The 23,098-nt window shown below is 41.5% G+C and overlaps 1 protein-coding gene and 1 non-coding gene across 6 annotated transcripts in view; both read right to left on the bottom strand.

The window, feature by feature from the left end:
• Nucleotides 1-5,710: 5,710 nt before the first annotated feature.
• Nucleotides 5,711-23,098, bottom strand: part of RACGAP1 (Rac GTPase activating protein 1) — a 42,577-nt gene continuing 25,189 nt past the window's right edge. For all 5 annotated transcript variants that reach the window (XM_036019045.1, XM_028531770.2, XM_036019044.1 and 2 more), the window contains exons 3-17: nucleotides 17,937-18,139; nucleotides 16,745-16,881; nucleotides 15,700-15,769; nucleotides 14,188-14,241; nucleotides 13,456-13,536; nucleotides 12,959-13,076; nucleotides 12,474-12,604; nucleotides 11,635-11,799; nucleotides 10,307-10,402; nucleotides 10,022-10,220; nucleotides 8,495-8,600; nucleotides 8,200-8,332; nucleotides 7,940-8,075; nucleotides 7,129-7,237; nucleotides 5,711-6,809 (exon numbers count right to left, since the gene is read on the bottom strand). In XM_036019045.1, the coding sequence (XP_035874938.1) occupies nucleotides 6,734-6,809; nucleotides 7,129-7,237; nucleotides 7,940-8,075; nucleotides 8,200-8,332; nucleotides 8,495-8,600; nucleotides 10,022-10,220; nucleotides 10,307-10,402; nucleotides 11,635-11,799; nucleotides 12,474-12,604; nucleotides 12,959-13,076; nucleotides 13,456-13,536; nucleotides 14,188-14,241; nucleotides 15,700-15,769; nucleotides 16,745-16,881; nucleotides 17,937-18,139 (1,814 nt within the window). In that variant the 3' untranslated portion in view covers nucleotides 5,711-6,733. The remainder of the gene's footprint in view (nucleotides 6,810-7,128; nucleotides 7,238-7,939; nucleotides 8,076-8,199; nucleotides 8,333-8,494; nucleotides 8,601-10,021; nucleotides 10,221-10,306; nucleotides 10,403-11,634; nucleotides 11,800-12,473; nucleotides 12,605-12,958; nucleotides 13,077-13,455; nucleotides 13,537-14,187; nucleotides 14,242-15,699; nucleotides 15,770-16,744; nucleotides 16,882-17,936; nucleotides 18,140-23,098) is intronic.
• Nucleotides 20,686-20,792, bottom strand: LOC114514199. Its single transcript, XR_003685935.1, has one exon. It is a non-coding gene; the product is annotated as a U6 spliceosomal RNA (small nuclear RNA).

The following is a 23,098-nucleotide window of genomic DNA, read 5'->3' as shown; positions in this document are numbered from 1 at the left end:
ATCATCTCACAGGCAGAAAGAGCTTGCTCTGTGACAGGAGTAACTCTACTTCAAAAATTCACCTAAGGACAGATTCACTTGTTAGTTGTGGCCATTAATGAGTCAGACTCATTCTCCTTGAAGCTGATTTTTCCCCCCCCCGAGGTCCTAAGTATTCTTCTGATCTCAGGTATGCAAACATGTGGACACAACAAACTGACTACCTCTTCTTGGGCAGCCTCAGGGAGAAAGCCCTCAGAAAGCCCTGGCACAGAGCAGACCGCCGAAGAGAGATCGCTCAAAGACTTCTTACTCAAAGCCAGATGGTGAACATGAGACAGGGTGAGAGCTAATGCTACTCAGGGGGAAAGCCAGTAAGCTAATCCGCTGACACGTCTCTAAAAACAGGCTGGCGGCTTTGGTTCAGAGACCTGCCTGTTCTTGGCTCTGAGCTGCAGAGCACACAAGATGCACACGGGTGGCCAGAGAACAGACTCCCACCAGGACCAACCCTCCAGCACCCACACCAGCGCTTCCTCCTCCTTCCACCAAGAAAACAGCCCTGGACCACCAAGTGCAGATCTTGCACTCTGGCATTGCCCAACCATTAAGACAGTCTCCGGTCCCAAATGCTTTGCCCAGAGGTCTGAGCCTCCCTGCTCTTTCTGAGTCATCTGTTGAGAGTACGTAACAGATCCACACACGGCCCTGAGTGGAATCATATACGTTCCTAATAAATTATTAACAAGCCCTCGATGTTGAAGAAATCTGAAATAGCAAGCACCACAGCTGACCTCCAGAGCTGGGTTACAATCCCAAGATTCTAATCCCAGCTAAACTATAATTAGTTTGTGGGAATTTAAGCCAAATCATCTCTCTGAATTTGTCAATTGGGATGATGTCACCAATCCTGCCCACCGCAGGTGGGTGTGGTAAGATCAAGTAAGATGGCAAATGAAAGCACTCTGTATACTACAAATCAATAACTTTTCCTAGAGGCTTTGTGGGGAATCAGTTCCTAAGTCCATCTTCGCTGATGGCCAGAGAAGATAGGAACTGGCAAGTTCTTTATTAGAAGTCTTCACTATCTATTTACATGTGTCTGACCCAGCACACAGATGGCGCCCGACTCTGTGAGATGTGAGAGTGCTGCTATATAAAAACAATGCAAGCACACGAAGCATGGCAAGAGTTATAGAGAAGGTAGACAAAAGGAAAAAAACTCCTTTTCCAAGTCTGAGTCCCTGAAAAGTGGCCTCCTTTCTCATCCCACATGACTGCAGAGAAGAAGGCTCCCACCCACGACAAGGTTATTCCTGGTGATGTCAAGCTGTCTTCCACCTGACTTCACGAATAGAAACATCAACAAACACAAACTCTGAGAACCAGAATCTAATGAATTACACAAGTTAAGGACCTCTTGGACTACAACCTTCACTTATTTACAAAATATACCAGCCTCGGGGAGGCAGACTTTTAAAACTTATTAAGATGGTAGGTTAAGTGGCCATTCTCCAAACCCTGTTTATACAAAAGCACAGTGACTAACGTGCCCGACCCTGCATGCTTAAAAAGCTTTCTGCATCAGAGGCTTCAACTTGAATAATGACCAAGACGATCATCAAAGCACATGGCCCAAGAGCCTACTGTGTGAGCTGTGACAACTTGAACACTGAACTCTTCACCCTTGCCTCTCAGGTATGGACTACACAATAGCTCTTCCTCTGCTCATGCTGCGGGTCTAAGAAAAGGTGATAATGGTTTAGCAAACCACTTGATGTACCAGGCACAGAAGTGGGTCTCCCAAATGCTTTTCCAATAGGACATCATATAACATATGTGTGAGCATGTGTACATGTCTGTCTACCTGCAGACTGAGGCAGGTGGGAGGTCCTACTATAACAAAAAACAAAACAAAACAAAACCAAAAAACGCCCCAACAATCCTGGTATCATTGCTTCTTGCACTCATTCAGCACAACTTATCGCTTTGTGCTATCCAATAATTTCACCATGAATATAAGAATTCAAGACCCCACTTCTAGTCAAGATGGAGGTATAGGTAGCCATGCGCCTCCTCACGTAACCATGAAAAGGAATTACAACTAAATCTCAAAACAAGAACACCCAAAACTGTCAGAAAATCAAATTGTATGGAAGTCTGACAACCAAGCATTTAAAGCAGCCACATTCATACAGGTGGGTAGGAGGGGCGGAGACGCCGAGATCCGGCGGAGAGGCGTGGAGACATGGTGTGGCTCAGAGACAGCAGCAGCAGCAGCGGAATGGGCAGTGGGCAGTCCCACATTCACGTGTGGTGGATAAAAATTGGGAGGGACACCTTGGGAGCAAGGGATCCCAAGCCCAGGACAGACTGCACTGCTCAGGGTTCCAGCTCCAAGAAGATAAATAAACCCCCATAACTTCTGGCTATAAAAACCAATGGAGTTGGGGTGGTGGAAGAAATTGCTGAATTTTCAGGAAACTTCACGTAAAGGGCCTTCACAGTCTTAAAACATACACAAACTCACCCACACTGGGATTCAACACCAGGGCAACAGCTGGAAGGGCACCAATCACATACAGGATGTGGGTAAAGCAACTGGAAACAGGGCGAGTGTCATGCAAAACACCCAGGAGCCTGCCAGTGACACTTTTCCCATCTCTAAGCCCTCCCCCGACAGAGCCATGAAGTGGTGACCCCACCCTGGAAATTACCTAAGGCTCCGCCCCACATGATTTATAGGCGCCTTATACAGGGAGTCCAAGCAGCTCAATCCAATATACAGAAACAAACACAGGAAGGCAGCCAAATTGAGGAGAAAAGAAATATGGCCCAAATAAGAACAGAACAAAACCCCAGAAAAAGAAATAAGTGAATGGAGATAGCCAACCAACCTATCAGATGCAGAGTACAAAACACTGGTGATCAGGATGCTCAAAGAACTCAGTGAGTACAGCAACAACATAAATGAAGAAATGAAGGTTACACAAGCAGAATAAAGAAAAATCTATAGGGAACCAAGTGAAGGGTAGGAAGCGGATTCAAATCAATGATTTGGGACATAAGAAAGAAATAAACATTCATCCAGAACAGAAAGAAACAAGAATCAAAAACAAAAACAAAAACAACCCACGAGGATAGTATAAGACAATTCTGGGACATCTCCAAAGGTGCCAACATCCAAATCATAGGGTTACCAGAAGGAGAAAAGGAAAAGCAAGAAGTTGAAAACTTATTTGAACAAATAAAGAAAACTTCGCTAATTTGGCTAAGGAAATAGACATACAAGTCCAGGAAACACAGAGGGTCCCAAACAAGTTGGACCCAAAGAGGACCACGCCAAGACATATTGTAATTAAAATGCCAAAGGTAAAAAGATAAAGAGAGAATCTTAAAAGTAGCAAGAGAAGCCCTGGCTGGTATGGCTCAGTGGATTGAGTGCCGGCCTGAGAACCAAAGGATCACTGGCTTTATTCCCAGTCAGGGCGCATGCCTGGGTTGTGTGGGCCAGGTTCCCCAGTAGGGGGCACATGAGAGGCAACAACACCTTGATGTTTTTCTCCCTCTCCCTCTCTAAAAAATAAATAAATAAAGTCTTTAGAATTAAAAAGAAGTGCTCGCTTTGGCAGCACACATACTAAAATTAGAATTTAAAAGGAGCCTAAAAAAAGCAGCAAGAGGAAAGCAGAGAGTAACCTACAAACGAGTACCCATAAGACTTATTAGCTGGTTTCTCAAAAGAAACTTTGCAGGCAAGAAGGGATTGGCAAGAAGTATTCAAAGTTATGAAAAGCAAGGATCTAAAACCTAGACTACTCTATCCAGAAAAGCTATCATTTAGAATAGAAGGGCTGATAAAGTGCTTCCCAGACAAGGTAAAGCTAAAGGAGTTCATCATCACCAAGCCGTTATTACATGAAATGTTAAAGGGACTTAAGAAAAAGAGCAAAACTATGAACTTTAAAAAGACAACTGTATTAACATAATAAAAAATATACTTTAAAAAATATAAGAAAATAAAGGAAAACTGCTCAGCCCTGGGGGAAGGGGGGAGAATTCAAGACCCCTTTCAATGCCACAGGTTCAGTTCATAGTAAAAAACCAAAACAAAAAAATATTGTTGCCACAGTAAATCAACTGAGCACCCTATCATCCTCTGATCAAAACTCAAGGTGCCAAGCCCTGGCTAGTATAGCTCAGTGGATTGAGCATGGGTCTGCAAACCAAAGGGTTGCTGGTTCAATTCCCAGTCAGGGCACATGCCTGGGTTGCAGGTCAGGTCCTCAACTGAAGGCATACAAGAAGCAACCACACAATGATGTTTTTCTCCCTCTCTTTCTTCTTCCTCTCCCCTCTATAAATAAATAAATAATAACTCGCTGACTCAGATGCCTTCTTGCCTTCTGTTTCTGCAATGAATTAACCTTCTTAAGGAAGGAGAAATCATTAAACATCAGTAATAAATGCAAATTGTTGCTGCTAAATCAAACCATGTAATGCTTGCCCAGTTAAATAAACATCAAACTTAGGAGTCTTACATAGACTGATAGAGGAAAACAGATTTAAAGATTCTGGTTATTACCAAGTGGGACAGTAAAGTTCAACTGCATTAAAGGAGGAGCAAGAGGCAGCAGCAGAAAGGGTTAGGAGCAGACAATAGGGGTGACAGCCACTCCAAAGCACCAAACACTTTCTGCAGATCTCACACAAGGAAGTATAATTTAATTAAGAAAGCCCTTGAGAGTAGAAAGTCAAGCTATTCCACATGAAGTGCTGTTAAAGAAGCTGAAGGTGGGGACGTATTTCCCTTTGCTAACATAAGAATTATTTTCATGGCTAAGGTCTCTTGGCCTAGCCCAAAACTGAATAACTGGCTGCCAACATTTGACACACAGGACCATTTCCTTTTTCGTTAATGGGCCATCAGTTCCTGCATAGGGAAGTCTTGCCTTCACTAACATTATACAATCCATTTACTTCCTCCACATTAGTGACTTAAAATGCACCTTGGGGAGATACTACAGAACAGCAAGTATGGAGCCAGGCCAACATGAGGCTTGCAGAGATGTAAGAAAAGGGATGGCATCTAGGACAAAGTTTAAAAAACCAAAACCTAACAGGCGTGTGTGCGTGAAGAGGAGGGAGGGGAGAAGGGACCCATCCTCTGTCAATTCACCGAGGCAGATGGGCCCTGCTGTGAGAGCCGTCACCTCCTGGGAAACAAGCCAGTAGGTTGCCTCCCCTCTCCACAGCTACATATTAAGCCTGCAACTGTTTACGTTCAATCTCAGATACATTCTGTTCACCAGCTTCAGAGTTCCCAGTGCAGGTGCCCTCGGTTAATCATCCCAGCTCACTCCAGAGTCACTTCCAGCAGTGAAGGATGTTCCTTCCAGGCAGTCAGCCAGCCGGAGACTTTTTTTTTTAAGTCTGCACCATTCTGGTCCCTAAAGACTTGTTCAGAAGTTTGGTTTTTGTTTAAAGTAGTTTCTTCGAATTAGAGGTGAACAGTCACAGGGACAGATCTAGGCCTTCAATTTGGACGACAAGAGAATGGACAAGAAACAAAGAAACACTCCTTCCTGGTGGAGGTCAAGTCGGGGTAGGGGAGGGAATGGAGATGAACGGACTCAAAACACTTGGAGGGAAAATTATTTTCTAAAAATGTCTTAAAGGTTACTTCTAGAAGAAAAACCAATCTCATAATCATTTTGAAAAAACTATTTACTTTTTTCCAAATATGTGTTTTACAGACAAGGGTCAATATGGGTCATAAACATTCTATAGAAGAAAGCATTTTTATAGACACTGAAAATAATTTTAATAAAACACTCATATTTCTCTAGATGTGACTATGTTACACAGGAAGGTTTCAGCATCCAAAGTGCAAAGACAAAAATGACTGTGGCCTTTCTCGCCACACAAAATTTAACTCTCCCCTATAGCTTATTCTTGTTAGTTGGGATGCTACATAGCATACTGACCACTAGGGGGACTTGGGGGGGGGGGCCCATTCATTAGAATGAATTCAACTTATGAACAAACTGGGTTTGACCCCAATCAGACCCAAAGTCCAGCCAGAGGCCCATTAGAGATAAATATAATAGTGTCACTTTTACAAGGCTGTGCCACTTAACACTATTAAACCTAATCAATGCAAATTAAAGCTAAACATACACCCATCACTAGTTCTGTCCTCACCCTACCCCATTTTTATGAAGGCTCTGTGTTATAGCTCCAGTTCATAATGAGGGAAGGAGAACTTTCAAGTTCTCAGAAAGAGCCATCCTATATCCTCTGTCCAAACCTTTCTTTACCCTGCCCTCCCACCCTTCACCCTGAGACAAGTCAATCTTTCTAGAGAAGTAGGGCCTCTGTCTTTGTCTCACAGAAGCTGGTTCTAAGTAACACCAGAGAAAGGTCATTCCGGGAGCAGCATTTAGCTTAAGTCAAAGGGACGAGACCCGCCCTGGCCCCCCCCCCCCCGAAAATCTTAGTGAATTCCATACTATTCCTGTAAAGACTCCCATCTAAAAGATCCCAGCAACAGCACAAAGTGTTCATATTACATTACTTGAGGAGAAGGAGAGGAAGATATATATATAGTTTAAAACCCCCATGCACAATTAAACTTGATTAAAATCCTGGAGAACGCTAAAAGTAGTAACAGTACAGGAGGCTGCGGAGCAGAGAGTACAGGCGTGCCCTTCCTTGCAGTCAGTATACGCTGTAAGCAGCAGGAGACGTGACTTCACTTGAGCATTGGAGAAGCAAAAAAGTTGCCCTGTCTTCCTAGGTTGGTGGCAGACTTGCTTTTGCTTCCAAATCTAAAGAAAAAGAATAAACTTGAAAAGTATTCTATAGAAAAAATAGTAAATGAACAATAACATGACAATGTAATCAACTACAGGTAAAGACCCTCAAAACACTCTGTCAGCCACTCTGTCACCTGAGATGACAGCAGAAACAGTAAAGACCTTTGGATGCTTTTAAAAGGGGACACTCATCGCTCAAAGTTTCCTCTTAAAGTCTGATCACCAGGTAAGATCTAATTCAATCTTTCTTTCAATTAGCTTCGGTATGATGGGAAAGAAAGGTAAGGGGGCAGTAATTTTTTACTTCTCCAAGCAGGCCAATCCTGCATACCTGGGCGTGTTCCTGGTGAGGGTGGAGCGGACTTTCTGCGACAGGGAGCTGGATGAAGGCGTCTTGAGAAGCTGGTGCTCAGGAGTGGTCACGGGCCCCAGCAAACTCACTTCAGTCAAAGGTAAGACATGTTTTTACAGGAGGGGAAGAAAAGAAAGTACCCTTGTAAGTGGCTAGTTTTACACTGGAATCCCCGTGAAGCACTGAAGAGCTAAGGCCGGAGACCTAGCGAAGTCTCGGGGACCACGTTTGTCACCGTGAGCAGCACGCCAGTGTGTCTTTTGAACCACGCAGGCGAGTGTGCAATGAACAGCTGACATTCACTTCCTGATTTAGGGCATTCTCAAACTCCAAACTTCACAAATCTAACATCTGACCATTTGATTTTTACCTATACTAGATAAAATAATGTGCTCCCTTATAAAGAAAGAACAGGTCTCCAACGCCAGTGATGCTGAAATGAAATCAGCCTCATACATTTTTGGTGGCAACACAAACTGGAAAAGCTTTTAAGAAATCAAGTTGGTAAATCATATCAAGAAACCTAGTAATAATAATATATATATAAATTAATGTGAGTATGTATTTTAAAAAATTTCCATATGGGCAAAGAAGAACATTAAAAAGTGAAAAAGACATCAGGATAGTAGAACTGTACAAATTTTCCTTTTAATGTTAGAATTCTTAAAATGAATTTAATTTTTATTGAAGAATACAAATTTCAGACAATTCTAGCAAAGGCCAGGCGAGAGCACATGACCAAAAGTGGAGAGGGAGGCAGGTCTTTTAAAAAGCACAACTCAGGCCTTACCTTTAATATCTGGTGTCTGTGGTGTTGAAAAGGCATTTGCATTTCCAATGACATGCCCGGGGTCAATGTTCTCTTGTTCCACCATCATGAACTGACTCCAGTACTCCAGGGGCAGTGAAAGCAAGCGTTCCACCACCTGAAAGTCACCGAACATGTCAGCAAACTTCCGGACCCCGGGGGCGGCTAACCTTTCACCGGTCTCTCATCACGTCACACAAGTTCATACACACATACATACACACATATCTATGCCTGCCTACCTTGGGTTGACGCTTGATGTCCTGTAACATTGTCACTGGATCTGGATTGGGCACAGCATGGGCAACTATTGTGGGGCCAAAGACTTTAGCCAGATTGGCAACATCCATTTTAGTGTTTGGGCTCTGCGCCACTCTAAGCGAAAGAGCATTCAATTAGAAGACTTGCTCCTCCACTTAAACACAGAACAAAATATAAGTTCTACGAGAAAACGATTTACCTCCCTAACACACAGACCACATTACCTTCCCTTGGAAAATTCCCTGACCCCCAGAAGCAGCGTTCTGCTGTGCTCACCTCTGCAAGTGAATCATGAGGAAAGCTAATGTGTCTCTGTTGGCCTGGGGTAGCTCACCAACAGCCTGGTACATGGCGGCTATGCTGTTGTCCTCGTCTGTGACTTCTGTAAATGAAAAGAAAGCACCAAGAGGCCTAAGACTTCTTTCCCTTGACAGCAGGCTTCCAAGTTATCGACCAAAAAGTCTCGTCTATACAGTAAGCTTCTGAAACTTCTGATTAGGTTCATGACTGCATCAGACTCTAGTTTCATTAACAAGCAGGATACTGACCAACAGTTCAATATTAGAAACCCGAACTTTTAAAAAGCAGCTCTTGCAGTTAGGGAAAGCAGCTGGCAACCTATGCGTCAGGAAGGCAGACATACAACTGCCCTGACTACAGTGATCAAGAAGGTACTTGTTCGTAAAACATGTTTATGGGCCCACTGTGGGCCAGGTACTATTGGAGGAGTTAGTCAAAAAGCAAATATCTACCAGGTAGCAACACATGTAATAAAATAAGGCAGGCCACAAGCTAGAAAGCTGTTATTTTAGACAAGGTGGTCAGGAAAGATATTTCTAAGGACAAGATATCTAAAAAGAAACCTGAAAGAAATAAAGAAGCAAATCATGCAAATATCATCTCAGGCTGGGACGACAACTAATGTAACTAGAAAGGAAAGGAAGAAGAGAAGGGTATCAAAGGAAATGACGTTGGAGACATAGCCAGGAGGCAAATCACGCAGGGCCTCTGGGCCATGCTAAGGATGCTAAGGACTGTGCATTTTATTCTGCCAATGAAGGGAAGCTGTTGGAAGATACTGAGGTCAGAACAGACATCATATAATTTAAATTTTATTTTTAATTTTTAAAGATTATTTCTTTTTAGACCGAGGGGAAGGGAGGGGGCGGGGAGAGAAACATCAATGTGCGGTTGCCTCTTGCATGCCCCCCACTGGGGACCTGGCCTGCAACCCAGGCACGTGCCCTGACTGGAAATCAAACTGGTGACCCTTTGATTTACAGGCTGGCGCTCAATCCACTGAGCCTCACCAGCCAGGGCCATATTATTTAAATTTTAAAAGGACCACTCTTGTTTCTGTACAAGGATCATACCACAGAGAGCAAGAGTAGAAACAGAAAAATCAGGAGGTTCTTATATCACTTCAGAGCAAGTGATGTTAAAAGTGGCAGTGGTAGAAGGAATGACAAATTTAAAATTTCAGCTATATTTTACAATATCTGTGTGGACAAGATTTACCAATGGACTAAATGTGGAGTGTGAGGAAAAGGAATCAAAGATGGCTCCAAGTTCAAAAGGACAACCTAAAACTTGACCGCACAACAAGGACCTGTTAGAGTTCTATACAGTTTAGACGCGGCGAGCACAGGCATGGGCAATATGGATCTAGTTATTTATCAAAGTATTTGAGCATCTACTAGGTTTTAGGCACTTTATGAGGTGGGGATAAAACTGCAAACAAAAGAGCCAAAAACTTCCTGCCCCTCGTGGGACTCACACTCAAGCATTTAGATATGCCCTTACCTGCCGCCTCCATAAAGGTCCTGTTTAGCCGAAAGGTCAGAAGGGGTTCTTTGAGGTTTCGAAGGAAGTCTTTCAGGAGGCTACAGATAGCATGGATGTCATCCACTTTGCTGAGAAGGGGTACAGTTTTCACTCTGAAAAATTTCTCTTTCAGTTCTTTTACTGTCCGGTCGCAGCCTGAGACCCGATACAGGCCTGTCTATTATCAAAATGATACTTTCAGTTAAGAAGCTCTTGAGCGTTAACACAAGTAACAAATTCACCCTCTCCTACATTTGCACTTACCTCGCTCAGCCCTCTCTGCTCAATCTCATTTACACAGTGGACAATTATGGAGGGGATCATTGGAGGGGTCTGGGACACATAATCTGCCAGCATTCCCTGCAAAAGCAAAGTTTTAAAGTATCATTTATATCACGTAGACCAGCAGGTCTCGACCAGTGGGCAGAACCATTTCCAGACTAACACTCAAGCTGGGACATCAGGTCTACTTTTAAATTCCTATTCCAAATGCATACGTTAGAACAGAGACACTCAATTATTTTTCCCACCTCCACACCAGACTGATTTATGGTCAGAGATACCACACTCTTCATGAACAAGCAATAAACCACTGGCTACAACTGCATCCTTGCTTCTCTTCCACTCAAGGGCATCCGAAAACAAGCAATAATGCGATTGCAGGTATAGCCTTTAATATAAACTAATTCATTACTTTAAAAGAAGAAAACCTTTTAAATTATTCTCAGCAAGGAAAATTAACACAACTCAATTGATTCTGACACCAACCTACCTATAGAGGAAAACACCATGGTACTGTATCAGAGTACAGAAGACTTGTAAAAAATAAAAAATCTTTGCACAGAGAAGAACTCTTAAGATTAGGGGGAAAATAATATTTGATTTGCTGGGAGCTGGGTGGCAGCTTAGTCATTTTGCTCTGATTTGATTCTTCCTAATGTTGCTTGTATAATAAATACTTTCTCAATGGATTGAATCAATTTTTAGAAATAAGCAACCTAATCTTAATAGCCTAGTATGGAATACCTCTAATGTAAAAAAATATTCATTCACAGATAAAATTTTATGTCGGCTGGGATTTGATTCAAAATAATTCACTAGACAGGGCCAGGAGGAAGAGATGGAAGTATTGATAAATCAAGACTGGACATAAATTAGTAATTGTGGAATGTGAATGATAGAAACCAGGGATTAGCTATACTAATCTCTCTACTTTTGTATATGTTTCAAATTTTACCAAATAGGATAAGCTGGGGAGGGAAGGGAAAAGGAAAGAAGAGGGGAAAAGGAAAGAAGAGGGGAAAGGAGAGGATGGATAGAAGGAAGGGTGAGGAGGGCAGAGGGAGGGCCAGAGAAAGGGGAAGAGAGGGTGGGAAGGGAGGGTGGATATGGAAGAGGAGTTTGGTCTAGAAAGATTATGAAAAAGAGACAAACCCAAACAGGACTCATCTGCAAGTTAACATTTTATAATTTCTATTCATTATTCATGGGAGGAAACATAGTTGATGGCATTACTTCTAGAACAAAAACTGACATTTGGCTTTAGAAAAGCTAAGAAGCCCTAACACAAGGATGCTTCCCATAGGTCGTACCTCTCCAATCTTAACAGGTGTTCCTACCAGGGTAGGAATGCAGGGAAGGGGACAGCGGTCCCGACATTCTGGATGAGAGACCACACGACAGTCTCGACACTTCAGAGACAGCTTGCCAAATTTTATCCGCTTTCCACATGGAACACAAGATTCGGGTTTAATAACCTAAGGATGAAATGCGGTGGGAAGAAGAGAGTGGTATGAATTACAAAATTATCAACATCATCAACCAACATTTACTAAGTGCTTAGCATGTGCTGAACAACTTTCTAATCCTTTTACACATATCTGCTTGTGTAATTCTCACAATAATCCTATAAAACAGGTTTGGTTTTGTTTAAGGAAACAGAATCAAAAAAGAGGCCAAGTAACTTGCATCAGGCCAGCCGGCTGGAAGGGAACAGTGGAGAGTGGTGGGAAGAACTCATGTACAAGGAGCCAGAAAGACCTCCCCCTTAACTATGCCACTCATGTCATGTGACTCCATCAAGTTAGTTAATTCCTCTGAGCCTGTCAGTTTGCTGGGTTTTTATGAGGAAATCAAATGGGACAAGTTAAAATATACTATTACTTAAGCATAAAACACAAATATATATCACTTAAAAGTACAAACAACTCCTTCTGAAAAGTAGCTTTCTTTGCATATACTATTACTCACAGAATGGAAAGCTACATACATTCTGTAATTCAGTAGTGACCCCTGAAGAGTGGGATTGGCAGGAGGAAGGAAATTCACATTTAACTCTGTAATGCTAAGCTATTTAAATTTGTTCCTATATAACTTCCACAATTAAAAAGTTAAAGGTGCTCAAAAGGTGAAGGAGCAACCCCAGGTTTACCGTCTTGGAGACGAAGTCATGCAGGCGCATTCCTCCATTGCTCTGCGGCGTGCTGGGGCCATCCGTCTCAGAGTGCGGCTCCTGCCGCCTGCTGCTCAAGGTGGAGTCGCTGTTCCAGGGTTGTAAAGTACCTAGAAGACAAGCAACCTTAACCTTAAATCTTAAGTATTTTGTTCCTTCTGAGTGTTAAAGCCAAGTTCAATATAATTGGTGGAGAAGCACTAATCTATAGCCATAACCAGAAGTGAACAGAAATGGCTCTGTATAAAAGAAAGCAGCATCAAGAGTAACGAGGCGTGCACTGGCGGCACAGGCCAGGCTGGCGCCCCAGGTGGGACCTGGCCCAGGGCTCTGGCCCTCCGTAAGCAGCAGTGAAAAAACCACCCCAAACATCCAACCCCTGCCTCGGGAAGGTTCTGAGAAACCGATTCTCCCAAACTTTACCAGCTGTTGACACAGACACCTCAGCCACAAACCCAGCAGACCTGTTTTCCCTCGGCTTCTCGTCCAGTATGGCACCGTTTCAATAGTGGACGTAGCTTCAATGGGCCCACCATCGTTGGGGACAGTCACTGTAGTTTTTGCAACTATGGATTCATTCCCCTGAAACAAAAGTTGTAATGAAGGAAGGGCGAACATTTGAACCTAGTTTCTCCTCCATTATAGGGTTTTGGAGTATGTGAACAATTCCTCTGTCAGGACTTAAGGTCCCACCCAAATCACTATTAAGTTGAAATCTCACATTTTAGACATGGATATATACATACAAGCAACTAAGAATAAAGCATAAAACTGATGGTTGTTTACTTAATCAGACTAATTCCACTCATATGGATGATAAGGATTCTATTACATAAAAAACTCACCAACACCTCTCTCAAAATAAGAGTGTAATTAATGCTGACTCAGAATTTCTAATGCTTGGGGCCACTAATCTTTGATGTGTTCAAGACCACAGTTTTCTTGGCTTGACTCTTCTTACCTGGTCAGCTGTGGAGCCAATGGAACGAGTTTTCTTAATGGGTCCAGGAGGACCATCAATGAACTGCCGGCTGCTGGATCGCTAGAGAGGGGCGAACACCAGTAACTTTAGTGCCAAGCAGAGGTCTGAAGCACAGAAGATACACTTATCCCATTAGACCACTTGGATGCAAATCCCAGGTTCCAGAGCTACAGTGAATAACAAACAACATGCTCTCTCTCATTGTCTATTTCCACATGGAGCATAAGTGGTTGCAACACAAAATGCCTTTAGTGCCCTTGAAGAAACCAGCAAGCTTTGGAAAAATTTAGATGACAGCACCAGAATAAGTAGAGCTGTAATCCTATCCAAGGACATGAAGTCTTTAAAAACATATTCAGTGCCCTAAACAAACACACACACAGAGTTCTCTGCATATCCCATTATATACACATTTCATCTGAAGCTTATATTAGAGCACAAAAGTCCTGCATAAAAATCCATATGACAACTCAAAACAAACAAGTATATCCTTTTCCACACAAAGAATGAAGCGAGAGCAGCTCGGAACAGTAAAATGGGACAGGATTCCGTCCTGAGTTACTACCTCAAGGGACACCAGCACCACCTCCAGCGTGAATTCATTTGGCACGGATCCGACAATGGCTAGAGCAACGTGTCAGGAATGTAGTCTCATGGCAGAATTTCCAGAGAAAACTTTCATTATTAGTTGATTTTTAAAAAAATACATACCCTCTTTTCTCTCTTCTTCAGTTTGAAAGCCTTTACCAAAGAAGAATCCCAATCCTGCTGACAAATTACACTGTATTAATTTTCTTTCTTTGGTTGGGTCTCCCCTAAACCCTGTGCAAGGAAATTTACAGAGAATGTTAAAAGGCCTCTTGAGTCAGACTCCCTAACTCACAATTCAGGGAGAGGAGAAAGGGGTCTCAAGTGTTGTAGCCATAGAGCTGTAGTAAGTTAACATGTTTTCTTTCCGAAATTGAAGCTATTATAATAGAATCAGGAATCAATACCACAGAGGCAAGAAAAGGTTAAAGAATCAACTTCTGTCGTGATTATTTCCAGGGCCTAGTCCTTTGTTCTGATTATTTTTGTAATTAGTTTTAGAACTTACAGAAAGTTAGGCACATACTGATCATGTCAGATGTGATTCTTGCTCTTAAGGGACTGCTACTGTCTAATCAGATGTCTGGTACAATAGAGCCACTTAAAGAGTTCCCGTTTAGGTTCCACTTCTCTCAATCATCTCTCTTCCTTGGGTCCTAGAAACACTCACCACTGAAGAACTACCTGTTTTTTCCTGTGGTCTAACTTCCCTTCACTTATTTTAACCATTTACATTCATTTTTAGTAGCTACCGTGATTTTCTTACTTCTGGTAATTCCTGAGAACACAAAATCCAGAAAGTTGTCTATAGCAAATTGTAGCTTAGCTAAATAAATTTAACTTCTACAATGCATGGTCAAATAGTTTAGCTACTGGTTATTTGATTTAGCTTAAGTTACAACAGATATATATCATTTTGGTCTACCTCCAAAATCAGCTAATAATCATCAGAAAACCAGCCTCCAATAACCTTCTGATTTATTGTTTTGTTTGCTAGCTTTCAGCCAGGAAAACCAATAAACTACCTGTCTCCTGAACATCAAAGATTGAAATACCAGATGACCTTTCATGCAGAAACACCATCAGAAGTTAAGAGCAGGGTAACAAAGAGTTTAGGTATGCTAACCATTGTGGATCAAAGCATTACAGAGAACCTGGAGACTCATCAGTCTTCTCGCTGAAGCTCCAAAGCACTGGTTTTCCTTCTTACTGTGAAATATGACTAAGTTTCCCTCCAGAACCAAACTAATTCAGAAATAAGGCACAAGTCTATTCTCCCCAGGAGCAACAAATAAGCCCTGTGTGAATAGAGCTTTGCTAATTTTTTATTGCTAGCTGGGGGTTTTAATAAGTCAAGATATAATAAACTAGTACACGTGACTCACAGATCCATTAAACAAATTTAACCTTGTGCCAAATCCTGAATTCTGTAATCTCACTTCCAGAAACTAAAAAAATATATATGCTGGTCTCTTATAGTTTGTGTGGATTCATATTACAAAATGCTAGCTCAGTATCTATAACACATTAATTAATAACACAGCAATAAAGAAATTCCACAATAATAAAAGCCTGCAGAGATATTCCCAAGGGAGAAGGAATATAAATAATTCTCAGAGATCAAATGTTCATTACCAGTGATTCATCAGTCTTGTCAAAGCTGATATCTGATAAAATGGAACCAGATTCATCAATGGTTGACAGTCTAGATGAGTGAAACAATACAAAGTTAGACACAGAGGACTACAGAGAGCAAAACCCACCAACACCCAGAACAAGTTACCTAAGAGGCCAGGCAACGTCAGCAATTTCACAGCAATGCCTTCCCTGTGGAGAGAACTCTCAGCTCAAACCCTAGCTGTGGTGGGTGCTTTTTAAGGGTTCATGAAGGAGTATGTGTGTCATGTGTGCGTCCACATGCAGCACACCTGCTTTTCCAGCAAAGGCCTTATAACTACAGCCGAAAATTACAGTTGGGGGTATGGGTTCTATTCCCTACTGAGTTTGTACAACAGGCTACTAAACATTCACAAGGCAGAAGGGTGAAGTTTAATTTGATCCCAGCTGTGCTTGCTTTCTACAAGACAGAGTATTACCCTACATTAGTTTTTTAAGAAATTAAGCCTGTACGTCTTCTTAGTTATAAAGATTCCACATAAAACAACCAGGCAACAAAATAAATAGCTCTAAGAGTCCTGATCTTTCCTTACATACTGTACTGGAGGTGTTAAATTCAAAGCCTGGTTGAGACTATTTTAAAGAGGGATGCAGCGGAACCAAAATTATTGTCTGGTCTTGGCTCACTGAAGGCCTTTCTAAACCAGAAGAGCTACAAGAGCTCTCTGGAGAGTAAACACTGGAAGTACTGCTGAACTACCACTTTCACCTTTAGGTTTCTTAGCAATCTGCAGGATTAGTTATTGATGTGCAATTTAGCACCAACATCAAAATTTTACCCATGGTGAAACAACATCCTAAGGAAAGGTTTTTAAAAAACTGTTAAAATAAAAGAAATAGGGTGGTACTCATGCCTTTATTTCCCACCCACCCTTCCTCCAAAGTCTTTTTCTGCTTTATTCAGCACACACTCTAGAAGCAGTATATTTAAGAGTTAAGATAACAGGAACTTCTGACGGCTGTGCAGCTTGTGATCAGATAACAACAGATGCAGTTCCCCCACCTTTTGTTCCCAGCATTGCCGATGGATGGTTGGCCTCTGTTGAGAAAAGCCAGAGCTGATTTTTGCTCCTCGCTTAGTTGAATGCTGACAGATGTGTCACACATGAGCATCTCTCGAATCAGCTGAATCTGTCTTTCCTGCAGACCAAAGCAGAGTAAAAACATCCTAACTGACCAGGGGAAAGAGCTTCACCTCGAATTTATGGGATGGGCAGGCCAGAAAACATTAAAATATGGCATTATGCAAATGAGCCTTCAGGAAGGCTGCTACACTAACAGCATATTAATTCATGTCAAGCCCAGATTGTGTGTCTGATTTCTGACTGGTAAAATGAACTCCATCTAGAGTAGTGAGGTTTCTGCTACAAGACTTTTGGATCAAACTGCTAATCCAAGAGGACAGAGTATTGCAAAACCAGAGTCCCAAAATAGATTTTGCATAGCAAAAACACTTCAGTGTCATTTTATCAGGATAATTATTGGCTTCTTCTACAGATCAAAGCAGTCACCCACTTTTCTAAATGGTGGAGCAAAATGTATTAAAATGGATACAAAGCCGTGACTCACTAGAACTAGACAATCTGAGCTTACTGAGGCATCTAACACTGTACCACGATGGATTAGTGCTTCCTAGCAAAGGTCCTTTGTACTGTGACCCACCTTGGTACATCAAGATGAAAGTGTTCTGTGTTAGCCACAATGCTCAACTTGTTGGATAAAAACCAGGAATTAGTTATCCTAATCTCTCCACTTTTGCATGTGTTTTACCCTGAATCAGGAGTAGTACTGAAGAAAAGACTTGGAGTTGTCTTACCTGTGTCAATGACAAAGTACCAGCTATTAATGTAAGGATGAGAATACTCTGGGTGGCATGAGAGATGGCCAATGGTCTTGCGACAGATCAAGTATTCTAGGATTTCCCTGCCCTCCCCCCTAATTTTGATTCTTCAAATTCTCATTTGAAATCTGTCTAATAAGTAGTGGTTTCAAGTCTAAAGGAGGAAAACATTTCAATTTCAACCTGTGGAGAACAAGCTGCCAATGGACAGCTCCAATAATGAACAAGCTGTCAATGGAGAGGTTTAGTCCTTCAGCGTGGAGTAAGAAATGGGGTACACCTGGCAAGTGGAAACATCAGCTGATGCTTCCCCCTTCCCCACCGTCACAGTGCTAGGACAGAAAACAATACACACCAGCTTTTCACAGTCGGCCTCAGCTCGCTGTCTCCGTTTGATCTCTACGTCCACCTGATTGCGTGCATGCTTCAGCTTAACATCCAGAGCACTGCGCTCAGTCTCTGCTTTCATCAAAAGATCCTTGTATTTCCCCAGTTCGTGGTCTGTTCTCTGCCACTTTTTACGGAAATCCTCAAAGTCCTTTGCCAACTGGATGAATTCTAAAGAAGGGGGGGGACTTTAATAATTCAAGCACAAAACAGGGTAGAAACACTCTCCTAAGTGAGTCCTCTAGTTAGTTTTACTCCAAATATATAATTAAGGGACCAGCTAAATGATGGGTAAATCCAGCTGAAAACAACCAACAGCAGATCCTGGATATACGTTCATCACTCCAGATGAGAGAGCTATGTGGGGAGCAATTCCTGTTTCAATAGGCCACTTACATTAGCTTAGCCAGTGGCATCTGCTGTGGAATAAGTAACTCATTAGTCACCTGGCTCCAGATGTAACACCAACACTGAAAGCTCCTGAACAGAAGGCAATCAAAGGGGGATACCTTTGGGGCAGCTGTCACACACCAGGACAGTTACAGCTATAAAACCATAACAGCTTCCTCTAGAGTCACACATTGCTGTGCCAGAGAGACGTTAAACAGCAAATTCAAATGTAACTATTGTAATATGCTCCAGTAGATGTAGATTAATATTACAGATGTCTAGGCCTACAATGCCATTCAGCTATATAATTATACAAATATTGATTTGAGAGTAAAAAGCCAATTTGCTTTGCTGTTTAACACTGCCCTGAAGGGTATATAAACATTCCTGTTGGAAAGACACAGGAAGAGAAGATCATACTAGCTTTGGGTAAGTCACTAATAGCAGAATACAGACTTTCTTCAAATGTCTGCAAAGACAACATCACTTCCAAGCAGCACCTCAATGCATGCAAGCCCTAGTGGCATTCATTCATTCTTATCATCTGCTGTGGGCAAAGACTTTTCCTCTATAATGCCTTACTATTTTCTAGTTAACCTGAGTCTATCTCTAAGCATCACTTTCCACCAGTACCATGAAGGAAGTTTTAAAGGTGTAGCTCTATTGGTCAAACTAACCCAGTTTACAGCTGAAATTAGGCTGAATTCACGAGGCTAGCAGATTCTTAGGTAGTAAGAACACTTTTCCAAATTTGCATTTAACCTAAGAGCATAGAAATAATATAGTGAGCTTAAAAAAAAAGATTTTATTTATTTTCTGAGACAGGGGAAAGGAAAGAGAAAGAGGGAAACATTCAATGTGTGAGAGAAACATCAGTTGGTTGCCTCTCACACGCCCTCAACCACAGATCTAGCTCTCAACCCAGGCATGTGCCCTCACTGGGAATTGAACTGGTGACCTTTGGGTTCACAGGCGGGTGGCTCAGTCTACTGAGCCACACAAGCCAGGGCAATAATATAATGAGTGCCCTTTTAAAACAATTTGAATAATGTGACTAAATTGCAAACTTACAAATGAAAATTAGGGTACCAATTCAATTTACAAAAACAAAGTTACACACATAAAGTATTACCAGATTTTAGCAACAAAAGATTTCAGCAAAACAGAATATTATGACCTAGTTATCTTAGACAATGCAAATATCAAGGACCATACACACACACACACACACACATATTTATTACAATTCAAATAGTTTTAAATGATACACTGGTTTAGTTAACAGTTTCGAACACATCACTGAGGTATTTTCCTTCCTTCTTAAATACTTTTTAAAGATTAATTTTTTTAGAAAGAGAGGAAGGGAGGGAGAAACAGAGAGAGAAATATCAATGTGTGGTTGCCTCTCACGTGCCCCCTACTGGGGACCTGGCCTGCAACCCAGGTATGTGCCCTGACTGGGAATTAAACCAGCGGCCATTTGCTTTGCAAGCTGGCATTCAATCCACTAAGCCACATCAGCCAGGGCTCTTCCTTAATTTAAAAAAAACAAACAATGTATCCTTTTGCGAATTTAATAATTTCAACATTACAGATTCACAAGGAAGAAAACTAGAAACCAAAGCTAGTTCTTCGCCATGTTCACTGGCAATTCATCAAGTAGTACATTTATGATTTGTGTGTTTTTCTGATGTATTCAATACATAATACTTCAATTTAAAAAAAGAAAGAAAAACACTTTCCAACTACACAGTGTAAAAACTTTTCTAACTCTACACTGTTGGTCAATCAAATGTTTCTAACTATAGTAGTGGTACATACACACTCAAATATTTAGGAAATTAAAAAACAATTTGAGAATGGTAAGATTTCCACTTGACCTAGTTTTTTTGTTCTTTAGGGTACTCCTTGATAAGTCTTATTAAGTTTAAGTTTCAATTCCTGGTTATTGTTAATTGTCATATATTACAGGTCTCACTGAATTGGACGATGGAACTCAAACCAAATAAAGTATCAGTTCATTTCAAGGAAGAAGTTCCTAATTTAGTAGTACAAATTATTGAATTACTAGCAGTTCAACTTAGTTTGTTAGAACAAAACCAGAATATTTGCACACATGACTAAGTTACTGCTTTTTACGTACAGTTGAGTTATAAATCAAGTTTGCTACAATGGGTCAAAAATGTACTTTAGACAACAGACCAAGAAAACTTTTGATGTTGGAGATCAACAAACATGGCTCTTTTTTTGCCAGTTTGTGAATTACAATTTGACATGGTACTAGCCTCTGTCATGAAGTAAACATTCAAGAGTTTTTTAATTTTTTAAAAAATATGGAACGCTTCATGAATTTGCATGTCATCCTTGTGCAGAGGCCATGCTAGTCTTCTGCATATCATTCCAATTTTAGTATATGTGCTGCCGAAACAAGCACCAAAAGATTTAATGAATTCAAACTATCTCCTTAAAAAGTTATGTACGAGCGAGGTCGGTCCAGAAAGTATTCAGCCACATACTATGAAAAGGACATTTATTGAAGAAGACTCAAAATACAAGAAACATTGTACACAGGACAATGACACCTCAGTTCCCTTCAAAGTAGGCACCTTGGAACCTCACACAGTTCTCCAAATTGCCATCAACTGCCCTGTGATATTTTCCTGAATTTCACTGATGGTCTGAAATACTTCCCTTTCAAAGGTGATTTTAGTTTTGGGAAAAGTCAGAAGTCACAGGGTGCCAAATCTAGGCTGTAGGGTGGCTGAGTCAACCGGGTGATTGATGTTTTGCCTAAAACCTCTGCGCAAGATGTTGATGCGCGAGCAGGCAATTTGTCATTATGAAGTTGCCAATCACCAGTTATCCACAGCTGCAGCCTTCTCCATCATCCAAATAAGTTTCCATGGAGGAATGTTTAAGCTTAATGCTTATTCATTGCTTTACAAGCTCAGTCATTTTGAATGTGATGGCCACACAGTACACGTGCTCAATCGATGGCATCTACTGCCCACTGACTAGTATAGTGAAGTCATCATTGTTCACGCATGTACATTCCAGTCTACTCTCCTTGGCTGCCAGGTTACATGGATGTTGAGCAAACCGTTCTCATTGTATTAACAATGGCTGGACTTTTTCCAGACAGACCTCATCATACATATTACATTATAAAATGAAACTAACAGAAAGGAGAAAAAATTTTCCTGAAACAAATTGAGCCTTGGTCAGGTGGCTCAGTTGGTTGGAACATCATCCCATGTACCAAAAGGTTGTGGGTTCAATCCCCAGTCAGGGCACGTACCTAGATTGTGGGTAATCCCCTGTTGGAGCATATATGAGAGGCAACCAATCAATGTTTCTCTCTCACAATGATGTTTCTCTTTCCCTTCCTCTCTCTCTACAACAGGGGTGTCTAACCTTTTGGAGTCTCTGGGTCACATTGAAAGAAGAGTTGTCTTGAGCCACACATTAAATACATTGCAACATGTAATCTCCCCAAAATCTCATAATGTTTTAAGTATGATTATGATTTTGTGTTGAGCCATATTCATAGCCATCCTGAGCCGCATGCAGCCCATGGGCCACAGGTTGGACACCCCTACTCTAAAATCAATAAACATATCCTTGGGTGAGGATTTAAAAAATGAATTGAGGATAATCTTTGATTCATAAATAATCACACACACATATACATGCACGCGCACGCACACACACACACACACACACACCAGAATTTGGTTCATAATTCAGCAAACAGATTAAAGTAGTTCCAGAAATCTTGTTTTCTCAGCTCACTCCTCCTAGGGCCTTTGCTCCTGGGCCCTTTATCTTCCCCACTATCCTCTAAGCTTCTTAAGGGCAATGACCCTGTGTCTCTTTTGCTCTTTTACCCCCAGGACCTTGCACTCTGCCTGACACATGGCCAGCATTTAAATATTCAAGGAGTCCTGGCTGGTGTGGTGTGGCTCAGTGGATTGAGCACCAGCCTGGGAAGCAAAGGATCACAGGTTAAATTCTCAGTCAGGGCACATGCCTGGGTTGCAGGACAGGTCCCCAGTGAGGTGCGCACAAGAGGCAACCACACACTGATGTTTCTCTCCCTCTTTTTCTCTCTCCCTTCCCATCTAAAAATAAAAAAAATATATTTAAATAAGCAAATAAATATTCACTAAAAGAAGGGATGTGGAATTGCTGTTCAGATCAAGTTTAAACTCCAGGGATCCAAGCCCACCTTACCGATCTAACCAAACCTACTCCAACCACTCCACCGCAACACCTTCTTTGTAGCTAACCCAGTCTGTCCCGGCTCCCAGAACAGACCCATGCTCACTGCTGCCTTCCCACTTATGCACTCCAAATGGAACACCCTACCTACTCTTCATGTACCCATTTTTCTAGTTGCATCTGCTTTATGAATCCTTTCCTAATTTGTTTGTTCCGCATTAAATTTTTCTCTACTTCCCACAAGCATATATTCTGATACTTGTATCATCTTGTTTCATGAGAAAAAATTCTGTCTCTAAAACTTAAATTCCATAATCTTCTTGAAGACAGGCACCATATCACATGCACTTCAGTATGGCCTACTGTATATAGCATAGTACAAACCCAGCATGGTGTTGGCATACAATAGGCACCTCATAAATATTATTATATTTATTCCTCTTTGACAGACCAATAATATAAAGTTCAGGTAGCTCATAAAAAATAAAAGATAAAAATCATGTAGACTTGGAAAAACAA

This window comes from Phyllostomus discolor, chromosome 2 (genome assembly GCF_004126475.2).
Source record: "Phyllostomus discolor isolate MPI-MPIP mPhyDis1 chromosome 2, mPhyDis1.pri.v3, whole genome shotgun sequence".
Classification (NCBI taxonomy): Eukaryota; Metazoa; Chordata; class Mammalia; order Chiroptera; family Phyllostomidae; genus Phyllostomus; species Phyllostomus discolor.
Note: the sequence above shows the minus strand (reverse complement) of the source record. Positions and strands in the feature narration are given on the sequence as shown.